We start from the raw sequence: 23,942 nt of genomic DNA, 5'->3' as shown, positions 1-23,942 counted from the left end.
AGGATCAAAAATATCGATTTTTTAATATTATTTTCTGAAATTTTAAAAATCTGTTCCTAACTTTTTATCAAGAAATTCGAAAAATTCCCGAAGATATAGCCTATTATTCAAAGCGGTGCGCAGATCAGAATCGGAGCACTCACGGCTCTCGCTTGTTAGTAAACGAATAAATGCGTAAGAATTTGCAACGGCACATACTGGTACTTTGAATGCGAGAGAGGCTGATAACTGACCTAATACATTTAGGTGATGAAAAGTAGGCGATGACAACTGCCTAAAACAAATGAATGCTATATGCGTCATAGCAGACAAAGAACGATCGAAATCAGTCAATCGTTAATTGATTGACTGATTTCGATCTATTATGTATCTATTATGTAATTAGTATGTATCTCATTATCGGCCTCTCTCACATTCAAAGTGCCAGTACGTGCCGTTGCAGGTTCTTACGCATTTATCCGTTTACTAATAAGCGAGAGCGGTGAGCTCTCCGATTCTGATCTGCACACCGCTTTGAATAATAGGCTATATCTTCGGGAATTTTTCGAATTTCTTGATAAAAAGTTAGGAACAGATTTTTAAAAGTACATACTTTCAGAAAATAATATTAAAAAATTGATTTTTTTGATCCTCTAAATAGTACTGCCTCCTTAAAACTATCAAAATCTTACAAATTAGCAAAAAGAAAATGCCATAGAGGAAAAACCTGATGTGATAGAGAAAAATGGCTTTGATATTTGAAATCAGCGCATCCAAATTAGTAAAAAACAAGTCTCATATAAAAGTCAGCAAAAATTGTGTTGGACTGTGTAATTTGAATAGGATGTAAATAGGCAAACAAAAATTTGGGCAGCTACTCTGGCAGAAATTTTAATCCAGTTCAGCAAAGCAAACCCCAGCCAGGACTCCACAAACAATCCTCAATGCAGTAATTGACAGTTAACAGAAAAAAGGTCACACATCCTACAGATTGTGTTCTGAAATGCCAACAGTGTATGAGACAAAAGACATGAACCAAAGGAATTTATAACACATTACAATGCTGAGGTAATCCTCTTAAACGAAAGATACTTTGAACTGCCGACAACCCAAGGCTCAGGAAATATATTCTATACAGCAAGGCCAGGTTAGGGGGATGGAGGGCTGCATGACCATATTTGTCAAACTCAATATGGAACACAATGAAAGTATAAATCCTGCCACTACCAATATAGAAATCAGGGAGATAGAGGTCCAAACTGCAAATGCAGGTTCCAGAAAATATACTCTGTATATCACTATCCAAACAAGCAAACAAACAGTAACTGAAATTCTAGACACAAATGAAGCAGTGTTAGTAAGAGGGAACCTGAATGCTAAGCACACAGCCTGGAACAAAAGAACTACAAATCGAAATGATAGAACCCCTCAACGACATTGTTGCCGCCAGAAATACTGTCGTTATAGGACTTCCAGAACCTATATACCACAATGTGGCAGGACTTCCTGGTGTCTTTGATATAATGATACTACAAAATATTGCTCATCAATACTAAATAAGTGCACTAGAGAACCCATTGTTACTCCAATTGAGCATGACATGAAAATTATCCACACTGGGTCCCAACCATCAACTGGACAAAATTAACAACCACTGTACATGAATTTGTTGGCTCAATTCCAACCATCAACTCAAAGGAAAAATCAATGAATGAATTTCGAGATTGGAAAAGTAGGCAAGAAGTGCATTAACAGTTGCCATCAAGCTTATGCCAGACATAAAATCCAACCGACTTCTCAATGAGATTAAAAACCTAATCTGTGAAAAGAACAGAATACTGACATGAGAAAACCGACAAGAGCTCAATAGGGTTGCAAACAAAGTTCAATATGCATCTAAAATCAATCAAAATCAACAGTGGGAGACAAAACTCCCCCCCCAACACCTAACATAGAGGATCAAACACTCTGGAAAATACCAAATCTCTATGCAGAGGCCATAAAATCCTTCCAACCAATCCATGGTAAATGTGGTCTAGTTAATTGTGGTGATATGGATAAAGCTGAAGCTTTTGCTGATAAACTAGAGAAGCAGTGCAGATCCTAGACTTTATCAGTAAAGTACATGCCTGAGTACACTGTATACTAAAATGCACAGAGTACATAAATCACAACTGAATCACCTGCTGAGATACATGAAGTCATCACCAAACTTAATAACTGGAAAGCAGAAGAGCCAGATGGGATTTCTAACAAAATCTCAAATGCTTGCCACATAAATCATAATGCATATTGTTGCTATGATTAATGCAATACTAAGATATTACTACTTCCCAGCATGATGGTAAGTAACAGATGTAATCTTAATCCCAAAACAAAGAAAAGCAGCACACCTTCCCCAAATTTATCACTAAACCAGTCCGCTTTCTTGATGAGAATTAAATTTCATCCCTGATGAGCAATTTGAACTGGGGAGAACCATTCCACCAAACAAGTTCTCTGAGTAGTTAAAAACATTAGCACAGGATTCAACTGGAAGCAGGGGCAATCTTCTTGGACAGTGCAAAAGCAATTTTTATGCTATGCGAGGGATAGCAGCATGAAGGAAAATATGAAATCTCTGCACTATGAAAGAAAATAAAGTATTAGAATATGCAGACAATGTAGTAAACACTTTGAAGGATAATGATTCAATAATCTTTTTGGTACTTTGGAAAAATTCAACAAAATCAGTGGACTAACTGCCAAAGTTAATAAGACAAAATTAAAAATTTTTGGAAATGGGATCTCAGCTGCATTCCCTTCGGACTAACCCCTAAGAAAGAACCTTTCCATACTTAGAATCCTTTCTCCACCTATCCAACATAACCAGTTGAAAAAAGTATTCACAAAAACATTGAAACCTTAGAAGACTAGAAAACTGGGTGAGTCTCTTTTTTTTTTCTATAGCAATAGTACTTAAAACCATAATCTTCCATGCTCAGCTGTACATAATAAATGTTACAGAAGCTGAAAAAAAAACAAAAAAAAAAACAAATGTATAGTAAATTTGTGCAATTTTTTTTTATTCAAAATTATTTTTTTACAATGCAGCCTCAAAAATCTATAAAATATTGCAGACCTTCTGCAGCATCACTTGAGTTTTCATCTGAAATTTGAATAAATGATTACAATGGCTCAAGAGCCAAACTTGTTCCTGAAATACTACTGCATTCTGTGTCTAACTCTAATATTGCTTCAGCATTCTGGCACTGATATTCTTTTCATTACTAACAGCAGAACCTGTATAAGGGTTCTAACAATGACAGTTTGTTTAATAACTTACTGAAGTTTCAAAGAAATTCTAACATGAGGGATTTTGCTTGGGGCATTGCATAATAAGCCTACACAGCATCAAATTGTATCAAATCTAGCTATACAATGCATGTTTGGAAGAGATTATGTAATATGTTAGGTATTCCATATATTAGGTACTCCCACACAACACACTTGTCAGCAATGGGAAGAGACTTTTGATTTTCGTAATTAATTAGTTCAAATTTGTGCAATTTTTTTTTTATTTAAAATTTATTTTTTTACACTGCAGCCTCAAAAATCCATAAAATATTGCAATTTAATGGAGAGAAGAGGCAAGGAATAAGAAAAGTCTCATTGACTATGTTATTGTTGATAGTGATGTTTTCTCCCTGGTGCAGGACACCAGAGTGTACAGAGGATTTGAAATTGAAAGTGATCACTATTTAGTCTCGAGCAGGATAAAATTGAATTTCATATTGAAAAGAATAAGACATAAGAAAGTTATAAGCAAATAAAAGTTGAGCAGCTCTCAGATGTGAACTGTAGACTAAAATACACAAAGACTATTGAAGAAAAAATGAGAGTTTGAGAACAGGAACCAAACCTTGGAGATTCAGTGGCAAGCCTCGAAGAAAACCCTGATTGATTCAGCCAGAGAGGCACGTGGTGAGGTTGTGGGCAAGGATAGAAAAATCAGAACTCCATGCTGGACACAGGAAGTTGTAGAGGCAGTGAAGGAAAAGAAGAAAGATAACTAATATTTAAGGAATTGACAGCGTATACTGGAAATATAGATTAAATAAACTTTAATATACACTTTCTGCCAACGCTCTGGATACTCGCCACAGAATAAGATGGAAGAAAGCCACAGTAATACACCGCAGCAAGTTCTGCCCCAAATTTGGGAAACTTTTATCAGAAGAACTTCAGCCCAAAGGCCAAGAACTACCAATATAGCCCGCCAGGGGGCACCATCAGGACTTTAGGAAAACGCTAGCTTCCTAGCTTCAGTCTCATTTGCTGTTATTAGTACTTGTGTGCACGTGTCTTTTTAGTAAGTTTCCAAGAAGATGGCAACGTGACGTTCGCCGAAATATCGGAAAGTGTATATTAAAGTTTATTTAATCTATATTTTCAGCATACGCTGTCAATTCCTTAAATATTAGTTATCATGTCTAACCAGCGTATAAGCCTCTCAACAAGAATAATGATCATCCACGGAGATCTCTTCGCACGCAAGGCCTGCCATTACGGCAAACTGAGGCTGAAATTATCCAGACAACTTAACCGTCTGGCATTCCTAAAACGCTGCCGGGATAATCATGTCATCCCTAACTGTGTTAAATTTAAACACCGCTTCATCTCACAGAAAGCTCTCCATATTTACAACCGCGCTAGCCAGGCATTACTTCGGGAACAAATTACCGCTACACGCGGTTCCCTAGCCGACATAAACAGAGCTATATCAACGCTAGAAAATGAGCTTTCACTTACGCTGAATCACGAACTTTGGTCGATCCTACATGACGTCTCGTGTACGGCAGCTAAAAAAGAATTTGAACGAGTACGAAGCCGACATATCAACAAGTTTGATAAATTAACAAAGAACTCGGCATCCAAACTACAAACCAACACTGTTGTTAACCTATCGTCAGCTACCTTAAAGCCAGAAGCACTCCACGCTCTGTCACGTGGTCACAACTTTGCCATTGCTCCTAGGAAATTACCGGCCGAGGAATTAATGATTCAAATTGAACGCGGGATTCGCCAACTTCCAACCCACATCGCCAACGACATTAGATTGGATGTAGCCTGTGTTCTCAATAAAGCAAAACTTCCAAAATCCAACATATCCATTAGTGAATACAAGGCACTACAAGAATTGAAGAGAAACAAAAAAAATAGTGATCACCAAAGCGGATAAGGGGAACGCCACTGTGGTACTCAATCTTAAAGATTACACAGGTAAGCTCAAGGCTTTATTATTAGATCGTTCCACTTACCTCCCCATTGATTACAATCCCACCAACTCACAAATTAGAAAACTCCATAGGCTCCTTAAGAAGGTCACTTCTTGGCCTGTGGAGATTACCAACAGACTAAAACCCTATAACTCTAGACCCCCCCCGCATATATGGGCTCCCAAAAATACACAAAGAAAATGTGCCATTATGTCCCATAGTGGATGGCATTGATTCCCCCACTTACAAACTAGCCAAGCATTTAGCCAAAGCGCTCTCACACTATACTGGCAATACACCATCACACATAAAAAACTCAGCCCACTTCAAAGCCAGTATAGAAAACCTTACACTCCAACATAATGACATAATGGTCAGTTTTGATGTCTCCTCCCTATTCACGAATATCCCCCTCAAAGAAACCTTAGAGCTAATCCAAGCTAAATTTCCTCCCGATACTCAGCCCTATTTCAGTTTACAATGAACTCAGGCTATTTCGTTTGGCAGGAAAAATTCTACAAACAGATAGAGGGGACAACCATGGGTTCACCACTCTCCCCACCCTTGGCCAACTTCTTCATGGAGATGTTTGAAAAGAAAGCCTTAAACTCAGCCCCACAAAAACCTACCATATGGCTTCACTACGTTGATGATGTTTTCGCTATTTGGCCACATGGCCCAGATTCACTCCTCTCCTTCCTAACACACTTGAACAACCAACACCCTAGAATCAAATTCACCCTGGAAAAAGAAGAAAACAATAACCTCCCCTTCCTAGACACACTAGTCACCCGCCAACCTGATGGAACCTTGGTTTTCTCAGTTTATAGAAAACCCACCCATACAGGCAGATACATTCACCAACAATCCCACCACCCACCTCACAACAATATGGAGTTATTAAAACATTATTCAACAGGGCAAAAATAATCTGTTCTAATGATCAAGCCCTAACCACTGAACTAAATCACATCCGTGACACTTTCTCAGCCAACGGCTACCCCCTCCAAAAAATCCAAAAAATACTTAACCCAGTTATCCACAACCCACCACCCCCTCCCCTTCACAAAAAAGATTACTCTAAATCCATCACTATTCCCTACATCAGAGTAACCTCGGAAAAAATCAATAAAATCTTAAAAAAACATGACTTGACCACCTGTTACAAACCACACAGAAAACTGGCATCCCTTATCCGCTCCACCAAAGACCAACCACTTCCCCTAGACCTACCTGGTGTATACCAGGTCCCTTGCAGCTGTAAACTGTCCTACTTTGGCCAAACAGGCAGGACAGCAAATATCAGAATCTCAGAACACAAGGATTACATCCGATTTCACCAGTACAGCCACTCTGGGCTTGCAGACCACGCTCTGGATACTCGCCACAGAATAAGATGGAAGAAAGCCACAGTAATACACTGCAGCAAGTTCAAGTATGAAAGACTATTCATGGAATCAGCCTCGGCCCTTAGGAACATGCCAAACCTCAACAAATTTGGATGCATGAAACTGCTCCAAATTTGGGAAACTTTTATCAGAAGAACTTCAGCCCAAAGGCCAAGAACTACCAATATAGCCCGCCAGGGGGCACCATCAGGACTTTAGGAAAACGCTAGCTTCCTAGCTTCAGTCTCATTTGCTGTTATTAGTACTTGTGTGCACGTGTATTTTTAGTAAGTTCCCAAGAAGATGGCAACGTGACGTTCGCCGAAATATCGGAAAGTGTATATTAAAGTTTATTTAATCTATATTTCCAGTATACGCTGTCAATTCCTTAAATATTAGTTATCATGTCTAACCAGCGTATAAGCCTCTCAACAAGAAAAAAGAAGAAAGAATATCAAAAGTTCCTGGCAAATAAGTCAGCTTGTGCTCTTAGAGAATACGGAGACAAATGTAAGAAAGCTAAACACTGTGTAAAACTAGCTAAACAAAAGTCATGGGAAGACTTTGGTAAGGACATAGAAAATAAATAAGAAGGTGGCAAGATATTCTGGAGGTTGTTGAAGAAGCTTAGAAATGGAGGAAGGAGTGCTGTAAAAGGAGTTAGAGATGATAAACGTGACATGAAAATGGGAGAAAAAGACATCCTTGAGGTATGGAGTAATTACTTCAAAAAATTGCTAAATGAAACAAGCAGTGGTAACACAGTGATAAAAATCACTCAATAGGCATACAATCAGGAATACATATCCATACTTGAAGTAGAAAAAGCCATCAAAGGCTTGAAATGTGGAGAGGCAGGCAGAAGTAGATGATATTCGACCAGAAATGCTGAAGTATGGTGGTATAAAAGTCTTACAGTGGCTGCACTGCATAGTTCAGAAGGCCTGGACAGAGGGCCAAATTCCCAATGATTGGAGTATAGCTCTCATAGTACCCACATATAAAAAGCGAAATAAAACTGAATGTGAGAATTACAGAGGTATTTCCCTACTGAGTGTTCCTCGTAAGATTTATGCAAATAGACTTGAGAAACGGTTGAGAACGATTGCGGAAGGGAAGCTTGGTGAAGAACAAGTTGGATTCAGGTCAAATACAGGCTGTCAAGATCAGATCTTCACTTTACGACAAATAGTTGAGAAATCATGGGAATATAACAAATATCTGTATTTAAGTTTTGTCGATCTGGAAAAGGCATATGACAAGGTGCCAACAGAGAAGCTATTCAATACGCTACAATTATATGGTGTCAATGGGGCATTATATCAAGCAATACTTAGTCTTTATTTGAGTTCTAAGTCAGCATTTAGAATTGAAGAAAGTACAGGAAGATGGTTTATTGTTAAATCTGGTGTGAGAAAAGGATGTACATTATGAAGGAAAGTGGTATTAAACATGATATCAAAATTAGAGATGTTAATGTCAGCTGTTTGCTTTATGCGGACGATGTTATATTTCTAAATAAATCTGCCACAAGTCTGCAAGATTCCCTGACTAAATTGAATAACTGTTGTAATAGATATGGTACGAAGGTCAGCAATAAAAAGACAAAGACAATGAAAATAGGCAGAATTGCTGAAAATGTCAACTGCATTGTGAACGGAGAACCTGTGGAACAAGTAAAACATTTCAGCTACATAGGCACGATTTTTAGTGAAGATGGTAAATTAAATATGGAAATAGATAACAGAATCAACAAAGCTGGTATGGTAGGAAGTCAATTGAATAAATTTATATGGAATAAGAGAGAAATTAGTTGGAATACTAAATTAGCTGTATACAAGACAGTTCAAACCAGGTTTAACTTATGGATCTGAGAGCTGGATCAAAAGTAAAAGACTAGAGAATACAGATTACACAGTCCAATACAATTTTTGCTGACTTTTATATGAGACTTGTTTTTTACTAATTCGGGTGCGCTGATTTCAAATATCAAACACCCGTTTTTCTCTATCACATCAGGTTTTTCCTCTATGGCATTTTCTTTTTGCTAATTTGTAAGATTTTGATAGTTTTAAGGAGGCAGTACTATTTAGAGGATCGAAAAAATCGATTTTTTAATATTATTTTCTGAAAGTATGTACTTTTAAAAATCTGTTCCTAACTTTTTATCAAGAAATTCGAAAAATTCCCGAAGATGTAGCCTATTATTCAAAGCGGTGTGCAGATCAGAATCGGAGAGATCACCGTTCTCGCTTGTTAGTAAACGAATAAATGAGTAAGAACCTGCAACGGCATGTACTGGAGCTTTGAATGTGAGAGAGGCCGATAATTAGATACATAAGTACTTAACAATATTCATTAAAAATTACAAGAATATTTATAAAAAAATAACAATTTTACTTACCCATGAGTTTCAGGGAATAAATTTTTGTTAGTAGCAATTTCTGCTGCGTGTTCTGTTTCGGCAACCCCTTTGAATACTCCAACAGTAGTTGGCCATCATGTGAGAATCCCATCTTCCTTGGTACCGATCTTTCATAGTTTTTAAGTCTTGATGAAATCTTTCGCCTTGTTCATCGCTTACAGCACCTATATTCTCGGGAAATCTATCAAGATGACTGTATAGGAAATGAAGCTTTATTCTCATGTTGCAACCTAGGCGCTGGAAATTTTCAAGCATTATTTCCATTAGATCTTTGTAATTGCACACTTTTTTGTTTCCAAGAAAATTATTCGCAAGCATCGTAAATGAAGTCCAGGCCTCTTTCTCAATTTCGTTCATAGTGTTGATGAAATTTGGGTCTCTCATTAAAGTTCTAATTTGTGGTCCATCAAATACACCGGCTTTAATTTTTTCATAACTAAGTCGTGGATATTTTTCACATATGTATTGGAAACAGTCACCTGGTAAATCTAAAGCTTTAACATACTGCTTCATAAGACCTAGTTTGATGTGTAGAGGTGGAAAAATGATTTTTTCTCTGTCGACTAAAGGTTGATTTATAATATTCTGTTCTCCAACATTTAAGGATATTCTAAGAGCCACTGTTTCTGATTCCAGTGTTGGTTTCTAGCTCGACTATCCTAGAAGCATAGAAAATACGGAAACTTTGTATATCCTCTTTGAAAGCCAAGTAAAAAGTTCACCATTTTAAGATCCACACAGATGATCCAGTTATGGTCTGTATATTTTAATAACTTCAGAACCTTTTTAATGTCCTCATATGTTTCCTTTAAGCGGACTGAATAGCCAATAGGAATTGAGCCATATACATTCCCATTGTGTAGTAAGACACACTTGAGACTTCTGCTTGAACTATCGATAAATAAATGCCACTCATTTGGATGATATTGTACAACACTCATTTCAGTTAGTAAACCTGACACATTGTTACAGTAAACAAACCCACACTCGTGTTTAAAATATTGTACAAGATTACTTTCCTGCTACGATAAAAAGTTAAATTCGTCCAGTAAGTTTTTTCATTTAATCTTGAAGCTAACAATTCCGATGATTCCTTTGATAGGCTCAAATCTCTTACTAAGTCATTCAATTCCGCTTGAGTAAAGCGTTGCGGTCCAGAACTAAAAATTAAATTTTCATTGTCTAAATCAACATCCGGGTCTTGCTCCCCAAGAACATCTGGCATATCCCAATCATGCTTGTTCTCAAGTAAAGGAAGTCCTTTATAAATTGGCATGGCTAATTCACTGGAATGAGCAACTGGCCGAATTGCTGAATCGAGATTTGGATACACAATTTTTTTCTTACTCTTCTTATTATAACCTGAAGTCTGAACTAAACAAAAATAACAATCATCTACGTGATTTTTCGGTTCACGCCAAATCATTGGAATGATAAAAAGCTAATTTTTGGCATTTTCCCTTGCTCCACTGTCGTAAATTTTCTACACATGACTTACACACTTTATTTGGAGCCCATGAATTGTCCTGATCTGCAAGTTTTACATCAAAGTATGCAAAATACACTTTCTTAACGAAATCAGTGATATTTGTCCTTTGACTGGGAACAGTAAAGCTGCCACAAATGTAGCAGAAGGAATCTACACTATTGACACATTTTCGAGTAGTAGACATGATGTATTTTCTTCACTGCCGACTAACATGCAATTAACAAGACAAAAAAAACTAGAGACTTTATTGAAACATTATAAGCGCTCATCACACTTTCACGATCGATTAATGATTGACTGATTTCGATCGTTCTTTGTCTGCTATGACGCATATAGCATTCATTTGTTTCAGGCAGTTGTCATCGCCTACTTTTCATCACCTAAATGTATTAGGTCGGCCTCTCTCGCATTCAAAGCGCCAGTATGTGCCGTTACAGGTTCTTATGCATTTATTTGTTTACTAACAAGCGAGAGTGGTGAGCGATTCTGATCTGCACACCGCTTTGAATAATAGGCTATATCTTCGGGAATTTTTTGAATTTCTTGATAAAAAGTTAGGAACAGATTTTTAAAAGTACATACTTTCAGAAAATAATATTAAAAAATCGATTTTTTGATCCTCTAAATAGTACTGCCTCCTTAAAACTATCAAAAACTTAACAAATTAGCAAAAAGAAATGCCATAGAGGAAAAACCTGACATGATAGAGATAAATTTTCATTAAAAAAAAAACGAAAAAATTTATCTATCTATCTATAAGTTTCCTTGAATTCTAATGGAAATTAAAATTTGGCATGAGTACTGTTAGTTACATCATATCTGCCCAAGTAACATAAAAATAGATCATTTCAATGCCATTATCTGAAGTTTAATGGATTCTTTCAACAAAAAAAATTAATTTTTGTTTAAATTTCAGTTCTTTAAATTAATTTTATAATCAAATTAATTTCAACGACTGAGTCCCTCCCTCAGGAACTGAGTTGGTCAGATACCATGCAACTCATTATTCTCTTAGTAATAAATTGTTAATAAAATAAGTAAAAAAGCTAAATAATGTAAGTAATAATATAAGTATTTGTTATTACTCCTTCCATTCTGACAATTCAAAAGTAATCAAAATAATTAGTAAGCACAAAAAATGCTGTAATTTCCTCACCAAGTATCTTGGCATCCATTTTATTGTATGTGGAATGGCTAAGAAGTTCTCGAAGAAAAGCAATTATGTACAAAAAGACATTCTTATGAACCTTTGGAAGTTCACTAATAACCTAGATTAATTAAAAGATTAATAGACATTTTTATTAACTATATTCAAAAGAATAATTTTTATAGAAATGTTAAAAAAATGAACTCTTATCAAACTCTCTTAAAACCATCTTTGATGAGTCAGGAAGGATGGAAAGAGAACAAGACACTTTCACTAGAATTCCTCATAATGTTTTGACACCACCAAGGGTGGTGTCAGGACAGTATAAGGAATTATGAGTGGTGTTAAACTGTTCTGGTTAGATTGTGAATAATGCAATGAACAAATGACACTACTCTCACATTTTTAGGATAAAGTTACAAGGCTGGTAGCAGGCACAACACAATATGTCATGCTAGCTGGGATACACCCCAGCTAGCATAGCATATATGCTAGCTGGAATTTATTTAAAAAAGGGCACTAGTGTTTTCATCAGAGAACTAGACTGAATGGTGAAAAGCCAGTTACCAGTACAAATAAACATCTACAAAATTCAAGATAAGTGCACTCAATGGAAAAGAAGTGATGCTATGCAGAGGAATTACAGAGATATCATGCTGACATAACTGGTGTTATTATTATTATTATTTTCAGCCTTCTAAGGAGTGAAAGACTCATCATGAGAGGTCCCTCTATCAGAAACACAGCTCATCATATCATGCCTTAAATATATTCATGTTCCTTGCAGTCAGTCACCACACTCTCAGGCAATGCATTCGAATCATTCACAACTCAACATGTAAAACACGTCTTTCCACTCTTTTGCTCATACCATCATTATACAGGTTTTCCAGGAATGATGTCTTGTATTCCCCACATTTCTCGCTATTCTATGAAAAACCTCTTCAATGTTAATTTAATAAAACCCCTGACTATATGTCTATATACTATACCTCCTTAAAGTATCCTCTAGACCAGTGCTTCCCAAACTTCTGGATGTCAGGGCCCCCTTTGCAAAAATTAAAATATTTCACGACCCCCTCGAAACCAAATCGTAATAGAGAGATATATTATTATAATATTTATTGTATTTATATTCAATACAAAACATACACAGCGAATATTGCAAAAATCAAATGCAAATATTACATTTTTTGCCTCTTACCGTTTGGTTCTGAAGACAATGTGGGCTGTTCTGGTAAAATATGAAATACTGTCCTTTTTTTTTTTTTTTGAGTCTGTTTCTGCTTCTTCTGATTGTTCGTGGGAATTTTTTTATATTTTTTATCAGCCACTTATCCATCTCAGGGTTAAATTTTTTAACGTAGAATAGATCAAATAATATCACCACTTACCGATACTGGCACACCACTGACTGATAACATGAAATTAGTGAATATTACCTGAATAAGGGAATCCCCGGACCAGGAACATTTTTCACTTTTGTGACTTTTCTCCTTTTAAGATAATTAAGCCTAACGCGAAACAGACAGCAAAGGCAGTCTGTTTATTAAAACGTGCATATGATTGGTGCTGTATTAACAAAAGATCACACAACCGAAAGATAAAAGCATAGCTGACAATTGAGTTGAAATGCTAACTCTCTTCAACCGAATTTCATATGTGAAACTGCCATAACATTCATTATATATATATATATATATATATTACTTAGTTTTAACACTTTTACAAATTTTAACACGTTCGGTTGAATTTTATTGCTGCCTTGGGAAATCGACCTCACACACATCTAATTAATAACAGTAGTTTTTAGTTTGATACTGTGTTTGCCCATGCAACATATGGTTTTGTTTCAGTCTATACAGCATAGTTTCTGTATGAGGGGGACATGTGATTCATTAATTAGTGTGTTTTTATCCCAGTTGTCTCTAATTGCACTATTTGTTGAGAAATATATTACACAGACTCCTCATACCTTATTCACTGGCATAATAAAAGCACTTGTTTTTATTGCCTCTGCAGTATAGTGGCTGTTAGGGAGGGTGTGTTCACTGCAAGCGAGTTACTATCTCCCCACATGAACTTCTTTAAGCTATTTTTCATGTGTGAAGTATATGCGAAACTTTTATTGGTAACAGAAAACTAGCTCCGATGACAGTGATAATATAAAACGAGTTTTGATATGTATATAAAGTCAATATCAACAGTTCTTGATATTAAAATATAAAAAATAACAAAAAAGAAATAATAAATAATAAAAGTTAAATACGTTTCTTTTAAAATAAAAACATTTACTTAGTCCTAAAACATTTTAAATTTGTTTTCATTATTTCACGGCCCCCCTCAACAAAACCTATGGCCCCCAAGGGGGCCACAGCCCATAGTTTGGGAAGCGCTGCTCTAGACCAGTGCTTCCAAACTTCTGGATGTCAGGGCCCCCTTCAGAAAAATTAAAATATTTCACGCCCCCCTCAAAAAAAATCGTAATATAGACATATTATTATAATATTTATTGTATTTATAATCAATACAAAACATACACAGAGAATATTGCAAAAATCAAATGCAAACATTACATTTTTAGCATCTTACATACACATTTGACATGCCACATTATCTCATTTTTTTATATAGATAGATATATTGTTAATGTACATTGGCAGTACAAGCACATGAAACGCAAAACGATTAGTAATGAAGAAAGAATTAAAAACATAAAAGAATATAATAAATTTAGTTTAATCCTTTATCCAAGTGTGAGCAAACAAATTGTTTGCTCACACTTGGATAAAGGATTAAACTAAATTTATTATAGTCTAACCAAGTGAAAAAAAAAAAACTTTCAACATAAAAGAAGTTTAATAACAACTTAATGTGATGGATGTGTTTCAATGCTGCTACACAAAATGTCAACATTGGGTGAAATAAAACATTTTAAATTTGTTTTCATTATTTCACAGCCCCTTCAACAAAACCTACGGCTCCCAAGGGGACCGCGGACCACAGTTTGGGAAGCACTGCTCTAGGCTACAATTTGATTTATCAACCTTTCTTCATACTCAACATTCCAGAGACCAGAAACCACCTTAGTCAACTGCCTCTGGACCTTTTCCAATGTCTCTTCATTCTGGTGAAAACCAAGTGACAAATTTATGCATAGTAGTCCATGTGTGGCCTAATCTGGAGCTTATACAATGGAACCATAATATCCTTACTTCGACAAGTCAATGGTCTCTGCATCAGTGCTAGAATTCATGCTGTCCTCACAATTCCTTATTTCCTCCACTTCCTCCAATATATCCCCACCAATTGTATACTGTACATCTCATCTTTTTCTTCAGACTTCTAAAACCTTACACTTTGCAACATTGACCTGGCAACTGCATTCCCATGAATATTCATTCAGTTATTCAAGTATTCCTGTAAAGCCACAACATCTGCTTTACTCTTCACAGTTCTTCCTAACTTTGCATCATATCATTTGGAAACAACTGAATATTCCCATTCAAACCTTTCCCATGATGTCACGTTCACAAGGATGAAATACTGTTATGAACTATTCATTTAAGATCTCTCCTCTGCAGTGGTTATCCTTTTGCAATCTTCACAATATCATCCTTCCATAATCATTTCTTCTTCTTCTGCTGCTGGCTACAAACTGAAAGAAACTCCCTTGGTTTTTTTTTTGCTTCATTGGCTAATTGCTGCTTATACTGCACTGCCACCCTTACCAACCAAGTCACCCACCTTGCTTGTTCTTTGTACTCATGGAACTGATTATTATGACTCATCTTATGCTGCCTCCACAATGCCGTCTTCCTCCAGATTTCATGCTTTACTTCCTCATTCATCCATTTCACATCTACCTTATTTAACCTACTGACCCTGGAATACATTTAGACATTGCTTCTGCTAGATAGTTCTTGAATAGCATCCAAGCAACGGTCATCTCTTTCCAACTTTACATCTTATTACAAGCTGTTTCCTAGGGATTTCATAATCATCTGCCTTATAGTTCCACATATATCCTTTCCTCACAGAAGTCTTCACATAGTTAGCAACCACTCAGGTCACACTTCATGGTCACTCTCACCCAGTTGTGCACTCAGGGATATAATCTTGGGAAGGGGCCGAGCACTCAAAATTTAATCTTGGAGGGGGTGGGAGGGTAGAGTTAAGTAGATCATTTGAGAATACACACTATGCATTGCATACGACCTATGACTGAGCATCTGCAGTGATCGTTTTGGTCCGGCTCGAGCAAACGAAATAGTGCTCGGTCCGACTGAGCAACACTTCGTTCGCCTTGCGTTCATAGCGGCCGTGATTCCCGAGAGCTATAGGGCCTTCCCACCTCATGTGACCGCTTATTCATAAGTAGTATAGAAATAGAAGACATGACACACATAAATAAAAAAAAAATTAATTTTAATTAGGAAAAGATTTTTGGAAAATTTTCTAGTTTTTTCCTTTTTCTTTTTTTTTTTTTTTGGGGGGAGGGGGGGGCAGGGCCCCTTGTCCTCCTCCCTGGGTGCGCCACTGCTCTCACCAACCAGAGGAAGATTTCACACATCGTTTATAATGATATCCTCTCATGAGATGATCAAATACAAGTCTCTTGATCCTCATATACTGTTACATACTGCTAAGGTAGCTGTCCCTCAAAAACTCATTTTCTTTACTTTCAAATGCTATCTCATCATTCCAATCTATATTAAAATCACCCATAATGATCACCCTGTTTCCATTTGCTTGGCTAATTCGATTATAGACTTCATTATCAGTTCCCTCCACATTACTCTATAACAACATACAACTAAGTATTTCCTTCTATTCACCTCTATCTCATACCAACCACACACACACACACACACAGCCACTATTTCCTCTTTGTATCTCTATGCTACATGGGCACAATTCCTTTTCTATCAACAGCACTCCACCTCCCCTTTTGCCTTTTCTAGTTGCACAAAAAAACATCATTCCCTTTCATCTCTATTCCTGTCAAGATGTCATTCTCAATCCAACCACATCTCACTTATTCCAAAAATTTTTGGATAAATGAACTCAGTCAATGGAACTATATCATTCCCCTTATTTCTAATAATTCTAGCATTTGTAAACAAACATAACAATTCATTTCTGGGTCCACTGATCTTACTCATTAGATGTGACTTCACCATGCTTTTCTCCAGAAATTGCTCTCTTAATACCCCTCCCAGACTTCTCAACACCCAAATGCTCCATCACAACCCAGGCCACCTCATTCTTTTCTGGTCTATGTATGCATTCACTTCTTCTTTGAGCAGTGACCTTTCTTAAGCTATCCCCCACTCCCTCATCTATCTTGATATCCTAATTTCCCCTGTTTCCCTGTCTGTCTTACATTCCTATTCTCTCATACTCTACACTCATGGTACTCACATTTCCCCATTCATAAGCTCCTTCAATCACTTCTTCCTCACTCTATTGTTCTTCCATATCACTTGCTTGCTCAGATCCATTCTCCATAATCAATTCTCTCCCTTTCAGCAGCAGCAACAGCCTCTCACTAGGTGACTCATATTAAAACCATTTATTCATCTTCAATTCACATTCAATTAGGAATGTGAATGATCTCAAGATGAGTTTCACCCCTGAAACTCATCCTACACATTCACAAACTGCACATTTCTGTTAATACATCATTCATGATCTTTGCTCTCAACTTCAACTCATCACTTTCATACCTGAGCAACACACTGACTACCTTTCTTATCATGCTATTATCTTTTATTCTTCTCAATAACCTCCTTACATCCATTCTTACATTCTTTTTGTTTCCAACCAAGTCAATTATTTCTACTACAATTACCAATATTTTGCTTGCTTTCTCCTCATATAAAACCTCAATCACTGTATTCATTCTAGACAGAGGAATTACAGAAATATCATTGCCATACTTCATGTTACCAAGACAAAGCAGCCATAATAAATATAATAATAAAGCAGCCAGCCAACATGAGGTGGTAAAAAAAAAGATAAATATTAATGTTAAGAGAGAACTTATAAAGAGAAAAGTGTATAAATCTTTTACTAATATCAGTTTTTAAATTTGCAGCATTGATTTTTGTAGTTTTTTTGTATGATTGGTGTGCTTTTTTGGTACAAATTTATCGTCTGCCTTATAATTAACTATGCACATATATCCATTATCACAGTGACTGGATCCAACATATTTATGCCTAGCAAGACACCATTTTAAAGACTACATATTTCATAGCATGCTATGCATATTGTCTATATACTTCCCATGGGTTAAAAGTGCGATAAGTGAGCAACTGTCAGGATGTCATTCTCATCCAACTGTCACACCAGGAATCTGTGCGCATGTGTGTGAGAAGCACTGGGTGATGTGTTTCGATCCCAAGATTCAAAAGCAGAAGACATAGTGCTTTGGAAATTAGCAAGTGTGAAACTATAAATACCACAACCATATCAAAGGGTGAAGAGAACATGAAAGATGGATTTATGGATTTGTGTATGTGCGGAGAGAGCAGAAATGCTGAGAAAGGAGATGAAAGGCATGAAGACTAAGTTGAAGGAATGTGAATGAAGATATTAAGAGAAAACATTAAGAGAAAAAGAGAAACTACAGAGGTTAGTTTGAGAAGAATGAGAGTTAGTGAGAGGAGTGCAAAGGAGAGAGAGCAGTGAGAGAGAGAGAGACAGACAGGAAACAGAGAGGAAACTGAAAGTTGAGAAAAAGTGGGAGCAAGGGATAGATAAAGAGTGAGTGTAAGCAGAAAGGGTCAGGGATGCCAGTGAGAGAAGAATGAATGAAGCTGTTTATAGTGTTATGCATGGAGAATCGATGATTAGGGGGGTGGGCAGGGTAGAGTGCCAAAGGAATGCTTGACAGGAGGAATAACAGAGCATATGGCAATAAAGTGAGGTGAAAATGTAGAGGAGATGATAAGTGATTGTTGGCACAAATGACCTGAAAGGTAGCATGAATTATGTAGCAAGAGATTTGAGACTTATTTTAGGGATAGTGCAGCAAAAATGTGTCAGAAGGAAGATAATGAGAGTGTTGCTTCGATATGATAATGCTGAGGGTAGAAGAGCAGTAATAATGACTGAGATGATAGTGAGAATGTGTAGGAAGAGAGGGCTAGAATACATGGATGTGTGGAGTACATATGGGGATAAAAGGGAGCTGCATGCAAGAGATGGATTACATTTGAACGCTGAAAGATGCAGACAACTGGAGGGACTGTTGTTTTCTGGACAAGTGAGTGTGTTAGAGCAAGAAAACTAGAATTGCAAGAGTAGAATGCAGAATGAATGGCCTCATGTGGGGATAGTAGCTTAAGAAATAAAATGTACACTATATTGCAGGCAGATATGTGAGGAGTAAATAATGGCTATATCAATATTAGCTGCACACTGGTTTTTCTGCATACAAATGCCAGGAGAATTAGGAATAAAGGGAATAAGTTTCTGGCATTGAATATTTCAGTCTCTCCAAAGGTTATTTGTTTCAATGAAACTTGTTAACTGAGGATGTTGTAGCAAGAATAGAAATTGAAGGTATACCATTTTTTGAGGGAACATGAGGATCAAGTGTTTTGGATTTGGTCATAGCATTATAGGATCTGATTGTGACTGAGATGTCATACTTGTGATGGTGAGGGTGATGACCTTATACTCCTGACTTGTAAGATGAATAGGCGTGTAGAAGAATCAAGACAGAAGGAATTTATGTGGGAGTATAATGCAAGCAACTATCATAAACTTAAAAATAATTCTCAACAATACAATGGATGAAAGAATGAGGAGGAGGAGGAGAGGTCATGTGAGATATTGTAAAAAAAAATTGTTGCCAGCAATGGTAGATTGCATACCTTGAAGATAAAGTGATTTGGAGTTAAATGGATGACTAGAGAAATTAAACAGGCATTGCAGATGAAAAAAGAGATTATGGAAGGCATAAAAAAAGAGAGGTAGAGTTTCATGAGAAATATAAGGGTCAGGTTAGAAAAGTGACTAGTTTAGGAAGGAGAAAACAATTAGACTATGAGAGAAGATTAATGCAACAATCCAATGAGTTTTTTCAGTATAAGGAAAAATTATTGTGGGAAGATTACCTTGCTGGATGAAAATGAAACTCTGGTGACCAAGGCAAATGACATATCTGATTATCACTTTAATGCAACAATCCAATGAGTTTTTTCAGTATAAGGAAAAATTATTGTGGGAAGATTACCTTGCTGGATGAAAATGAAACTCTGGTGACCAAGGCAAATGACATATCTGATTATCACTTTATTATGTTTTATCCTAGTAAAGCTGCCTTTATTCCTAGAGGGATAAGGAAGGATAAAGCATCAGAAGTGGGTGTATTCTGAATACTGAGTATACTAGATGTCAGTAAGGTGGGGGAGGGGACCAGATGGATGTTTTAAGGGAATGTGCTATGAAATTGGATGTGTCATTAACCTGGATGTTTAATGAATGTCTTGCAATGAGGCAAGTTGAGGGAGAATGGAAGGAGGATAAGATAGTGCCAATGCATATGGGTGGTAGTGATAGAATGGATGTATCAAACTACAGACCTGTTTGTATTTTGTATTTCTTATGTGGTTATTAAGATTATGGAGAAATTGGTAAGAACTCAAATACAGAATTGGGCAGATGAGAACAATATTATTTAGTAAAGATTTTGCAAACATTGAGAAGGTGCCAGATGAAAGCTGGTTTTCAAGTTGTAACATATGGGTTTGCATATCAGGTTGGTGGATTGGATTGGTAACATGCTTTCTGACAGATCTCTGAGAGTTGTACAACATTGAAAAATATCAGGTAGTAGGATTGTTAGTTACAAGTGGAGTTCCACAGGGTTCAGTACTGAGACCATTACTATTGAATCTTTATGTCAATGATATTTTCATGTGACTACAAGGAGATATTCATTTGTTTTCAGATGATGTGAAGTTTGGAAGGTTATTAGCAATAGTGCTGATGTTTTGGCTCTTCGAGAGGATTTGAATACTCTAAAAAGTGGGCAAATGAATAGGAAGTTGTGAGTTTAATGCAACTAAATGTAAGGTTTTGAGTTTGGGATCCACACATGGGTGGATCCCAAACTTAGTGGAGTTACACTGGAAGACAGTGAAGGAAACAAGGAATCTTGGGGTGATTGTAGATAGAAATCTGAACTTCAGAGTACATATTAAAAATGCAATGTACATCTTTAAAAAAAAAAAAGACAACTTAGAGAAATGCTGCAATACTGAGGAGGACACTGACCATGAGAGATAAAAGGGTGGTTTTTTTCACTGTATGAAATTTTGATCAGACTGCACTGGATTTTTGTGCTCACATTTGGTCAATGGGATTTGAAATGGATGAAACAACCTTGGAGTGGTTGCAGAGACAGATAACAAAAATGACATTAGGACTGTATGATGTTGAAGGCATGCACACTACAGAGGTTGGTGGATACAAGTACAGGGAAAGATAGGATTGAGACATTTAAGCTGCTAAAAGATTACTATTGTATTGAGACTGGGGAGATTTTTTTTATATGGTTAAATGAGGGGATGAAACAAGGAAAGGGCCATCTCTGGAAATTTCAAAACACAGTGATGAGTAATAGGTCTCCATGCAAGTGTTTATTGCATGGAGTTACTGGTAGAAGAATGGAATGGAATGGATGAGTTTAAGAAATGGTATGTTTAAGGAAACAACTAATAAATATCTGTAATACAGCTGTAGCTACATAGAACAACAGTAGGACTGCCTTTATCTGCCTTGGTAATAATGATGTCTTGGTTATTTTTTAGGGATTTAAAGGCTAATTTTTCTACTCGGTTAAGTTGCAACCTTCCTGTTTATTAGAGTTTAGTATGTTTGATGTTTCCATCTGGAAACTGTGACCCTGAGGAAAAATAACATCAGCAGGATGGAGGTAGCAGAGATGAGAATGCTTAGGTGGATGTGTGGTGTGACCAGAAAGGATTGTCTAAGAAATGACTATGTCAGGGGAACAGTGAAAGTTACGAACTAGGAGCGACGATACAGGAGGCAAGGCTGGGATGGTTTGGTCATGTGATGAGGAGGGAGGACGAATATGTGGGAAGAAAGGTCATACAGATGGATGTGCAAGGAAGGAGAGAGAGTGGGTGGCCAAAGAAGAGATGGAGGGAGCTGGTAGAAGAAGACTTGAGGATGAAGAACTTGGATGTGGTGACAGCCCAAGACAGGGGGATGTGGAGGAGACTCATCAATAACAGCAACCCCACTTAAGTGGGACAAGCTCTAGAAAAAGATGTTTCCATCTGTATTTTATCTGCTATATTGGAGGGGAGCGATTTTAGACCTCTTTCAATGTGGTATATGAAGGTCTAGTTTGTTTACTGACATTGGTGCAATAATGCACTTTAGGCCTTTTTTCAAAAGCGAGAGTTCTCCTTTGTTAAGGTTGTAGCTGGATGGTGTTAATAATTTGGGTGTGGTCGATTGGTGGTTGGTTGCTACATACACAGGCCAATACATAGATAAAAATTCATTCCACCTTCCAACACAAAAGCTAGGGTTAATCAGCACCCTCAAACATAGAGCTCTAACAATTTGCTCCAGTGAGCAGGTGCTGAACAAAGAATATGAAATTACTCGCCAAACATTTATAAAAAATGGGTAAAACAAAAAAAAAAAAAAAAAAACATTTCACAAGATCCTCCACAATAATACTATTAAAAGCAAAAAAGATTATAAGAATGCCATAGCCATACCATACATTAGGGGAATATCAGAAAAAAAAAAAAACACACTACATAAGTACAATACTAACCTTCAACCTTGAAACCTCCTGCAAAATTTTAATTTTGCAGGAGGTTTTTCAGACCAACCACTTCAAACATTATCACAGAATCAGCTGGAAAGGCACCAAGTCCCTACATTGCACCAAAACCTGGTTTGAAAGAAAGTTCAAGGAAGATCTGAGATGCTAAACATCATCCAAATAAACAAGAATCATCATCATCATCATCATCTTATCCGCTTGATAACGGGTTGAGTCAACTAAGAAGAAAGGTTCTCCACTTATCGTCATCTTTAGCCATCTCAATCATGACTCTATAGCTGGGTAGATGGGAATGTTCTTTCAGCAACTTTATCCAAGTACTTCTTGGTCTGCCTCTAGGTCTTTTTCTTCCTATATATCCATTCAGAGCTAAATATGGGAGTCTATGAGGGGTCATTCTCTGAATACGACTGAACCATCTCAGTTGATGCTTAATGATTGTGTCTATTATATTATCTGGGAAGTTTAAATCTATTCTGACTTGATCATTAGTCTTGTGTTGCATCCAGTGGGTGTTATTAATTTTTCTGCGGCATTTCATTTCAAATGCTTGAATTTTCTTGATTGGTTGTTGAGTTAATCTCCAGGCTTTTGAAGCATTAGTAGCTGTTGGGATAATAATTGTTTTATATAATTTTAATTTTAGACTCGTTGAGATTTTTTTATTTTTCCATATTTTGTTTAGTTTATTCATGTTGGTCAAACCTAGGTTTAGCCTGTGTTTTATTGTTTCCATATTGTTGAGGTTACTAGATATAAGACTGCCAAGATAAACATATTCATTAACTTGTTCCAACAGGTGATTTTCGAAATTTATAGAAATATTTTCTTCTTCTCTACCTATCTTCATTATTTTTGTTTTAAGATGATTTATTTTCATACCATAAGTTTTACAAGAGTCATTTAAAATATTAATAGTTTTTTCAAGTTGTTGTTTACAATCTGCTAAAATAATGATATCATCCGGATGATAAAGAGTTGAGGAGAGTCCCTGCATTACACCTTTCTCGACTCTGAAATCCTCGGTTTCAATGTTGTTCATTTTAACAAAAGTTTTGGTGTCTCCATAATAATTTGTAATAAATGTTAAAATATCAGAATCCATTTTTACGTCTTTTAGGATAGTGATCAATTTGTTTCTATTAACTGAATCAAAGGCTTGCTTAAAATCTATAAAACAACAGTATATGGGCAGATTGTATTCCGAATATTTTTTTGCTATATTATTAATGGTGAAGATATGGCTATAGTGGATCTATGTGGCCTGAATCCTGCTTGGTTTTCCTCTATGATTTTTTCTGTAAGCACCTGTGTTCTCTTTTGTATAATTCGAATGAATAGTTTATAATTATGACTTAAGTGTGTTATGGGTCTATAATTTTCACATATTCTTTTGTCTCCTATTGTGTG

At 36.4% G+C, this 23,942-nt stretch overlaps 1 protein-coding gene across 1 annotated transcript in view; it reads right to left on the bottom strand.

Moving 5' to 3' along the window:
• Ocrl (Oculocerebrorenal syndrome of Lowe) overlaps positions 1-23,942 on the bottom strand; it is a 537,079-nt gene that overhangs the window by 19,177 nt on the left and 493,960 nt on the right. Inside the window, exon 25 of the mRNA XM_090396332.1 lies at positions 11,696-11,807. Coding sequence (XP_090252458.1) covers positions 11,696-11,807 — 112 coding nt within the window. The remainder of the gene's footprint in view (positions 1-11,695; positions 11,808-23,942) is intronic.

The sequence above is a fragment of the Typopeltis vanoorti genome, chromosome 8 (genome assembly GCF_054136105.1).
Source record: "Typopeltis vanoorti isolate ZY-2024b chromosome 8, IOZ_Tvanoo_1.0, whole genome shotgun sequence".
Lineage (NCBI taxonomy): Eukaryota > Metazoa > Arthropoda > Arachnida > Uropygi > Thelyphonidae > Typopeltis > Typopeltis vanoorti.
Note: the sequence above shows the minus strand (reverse complement) of the source record. Positions and strands in the feature narration are given on the sequence as shown.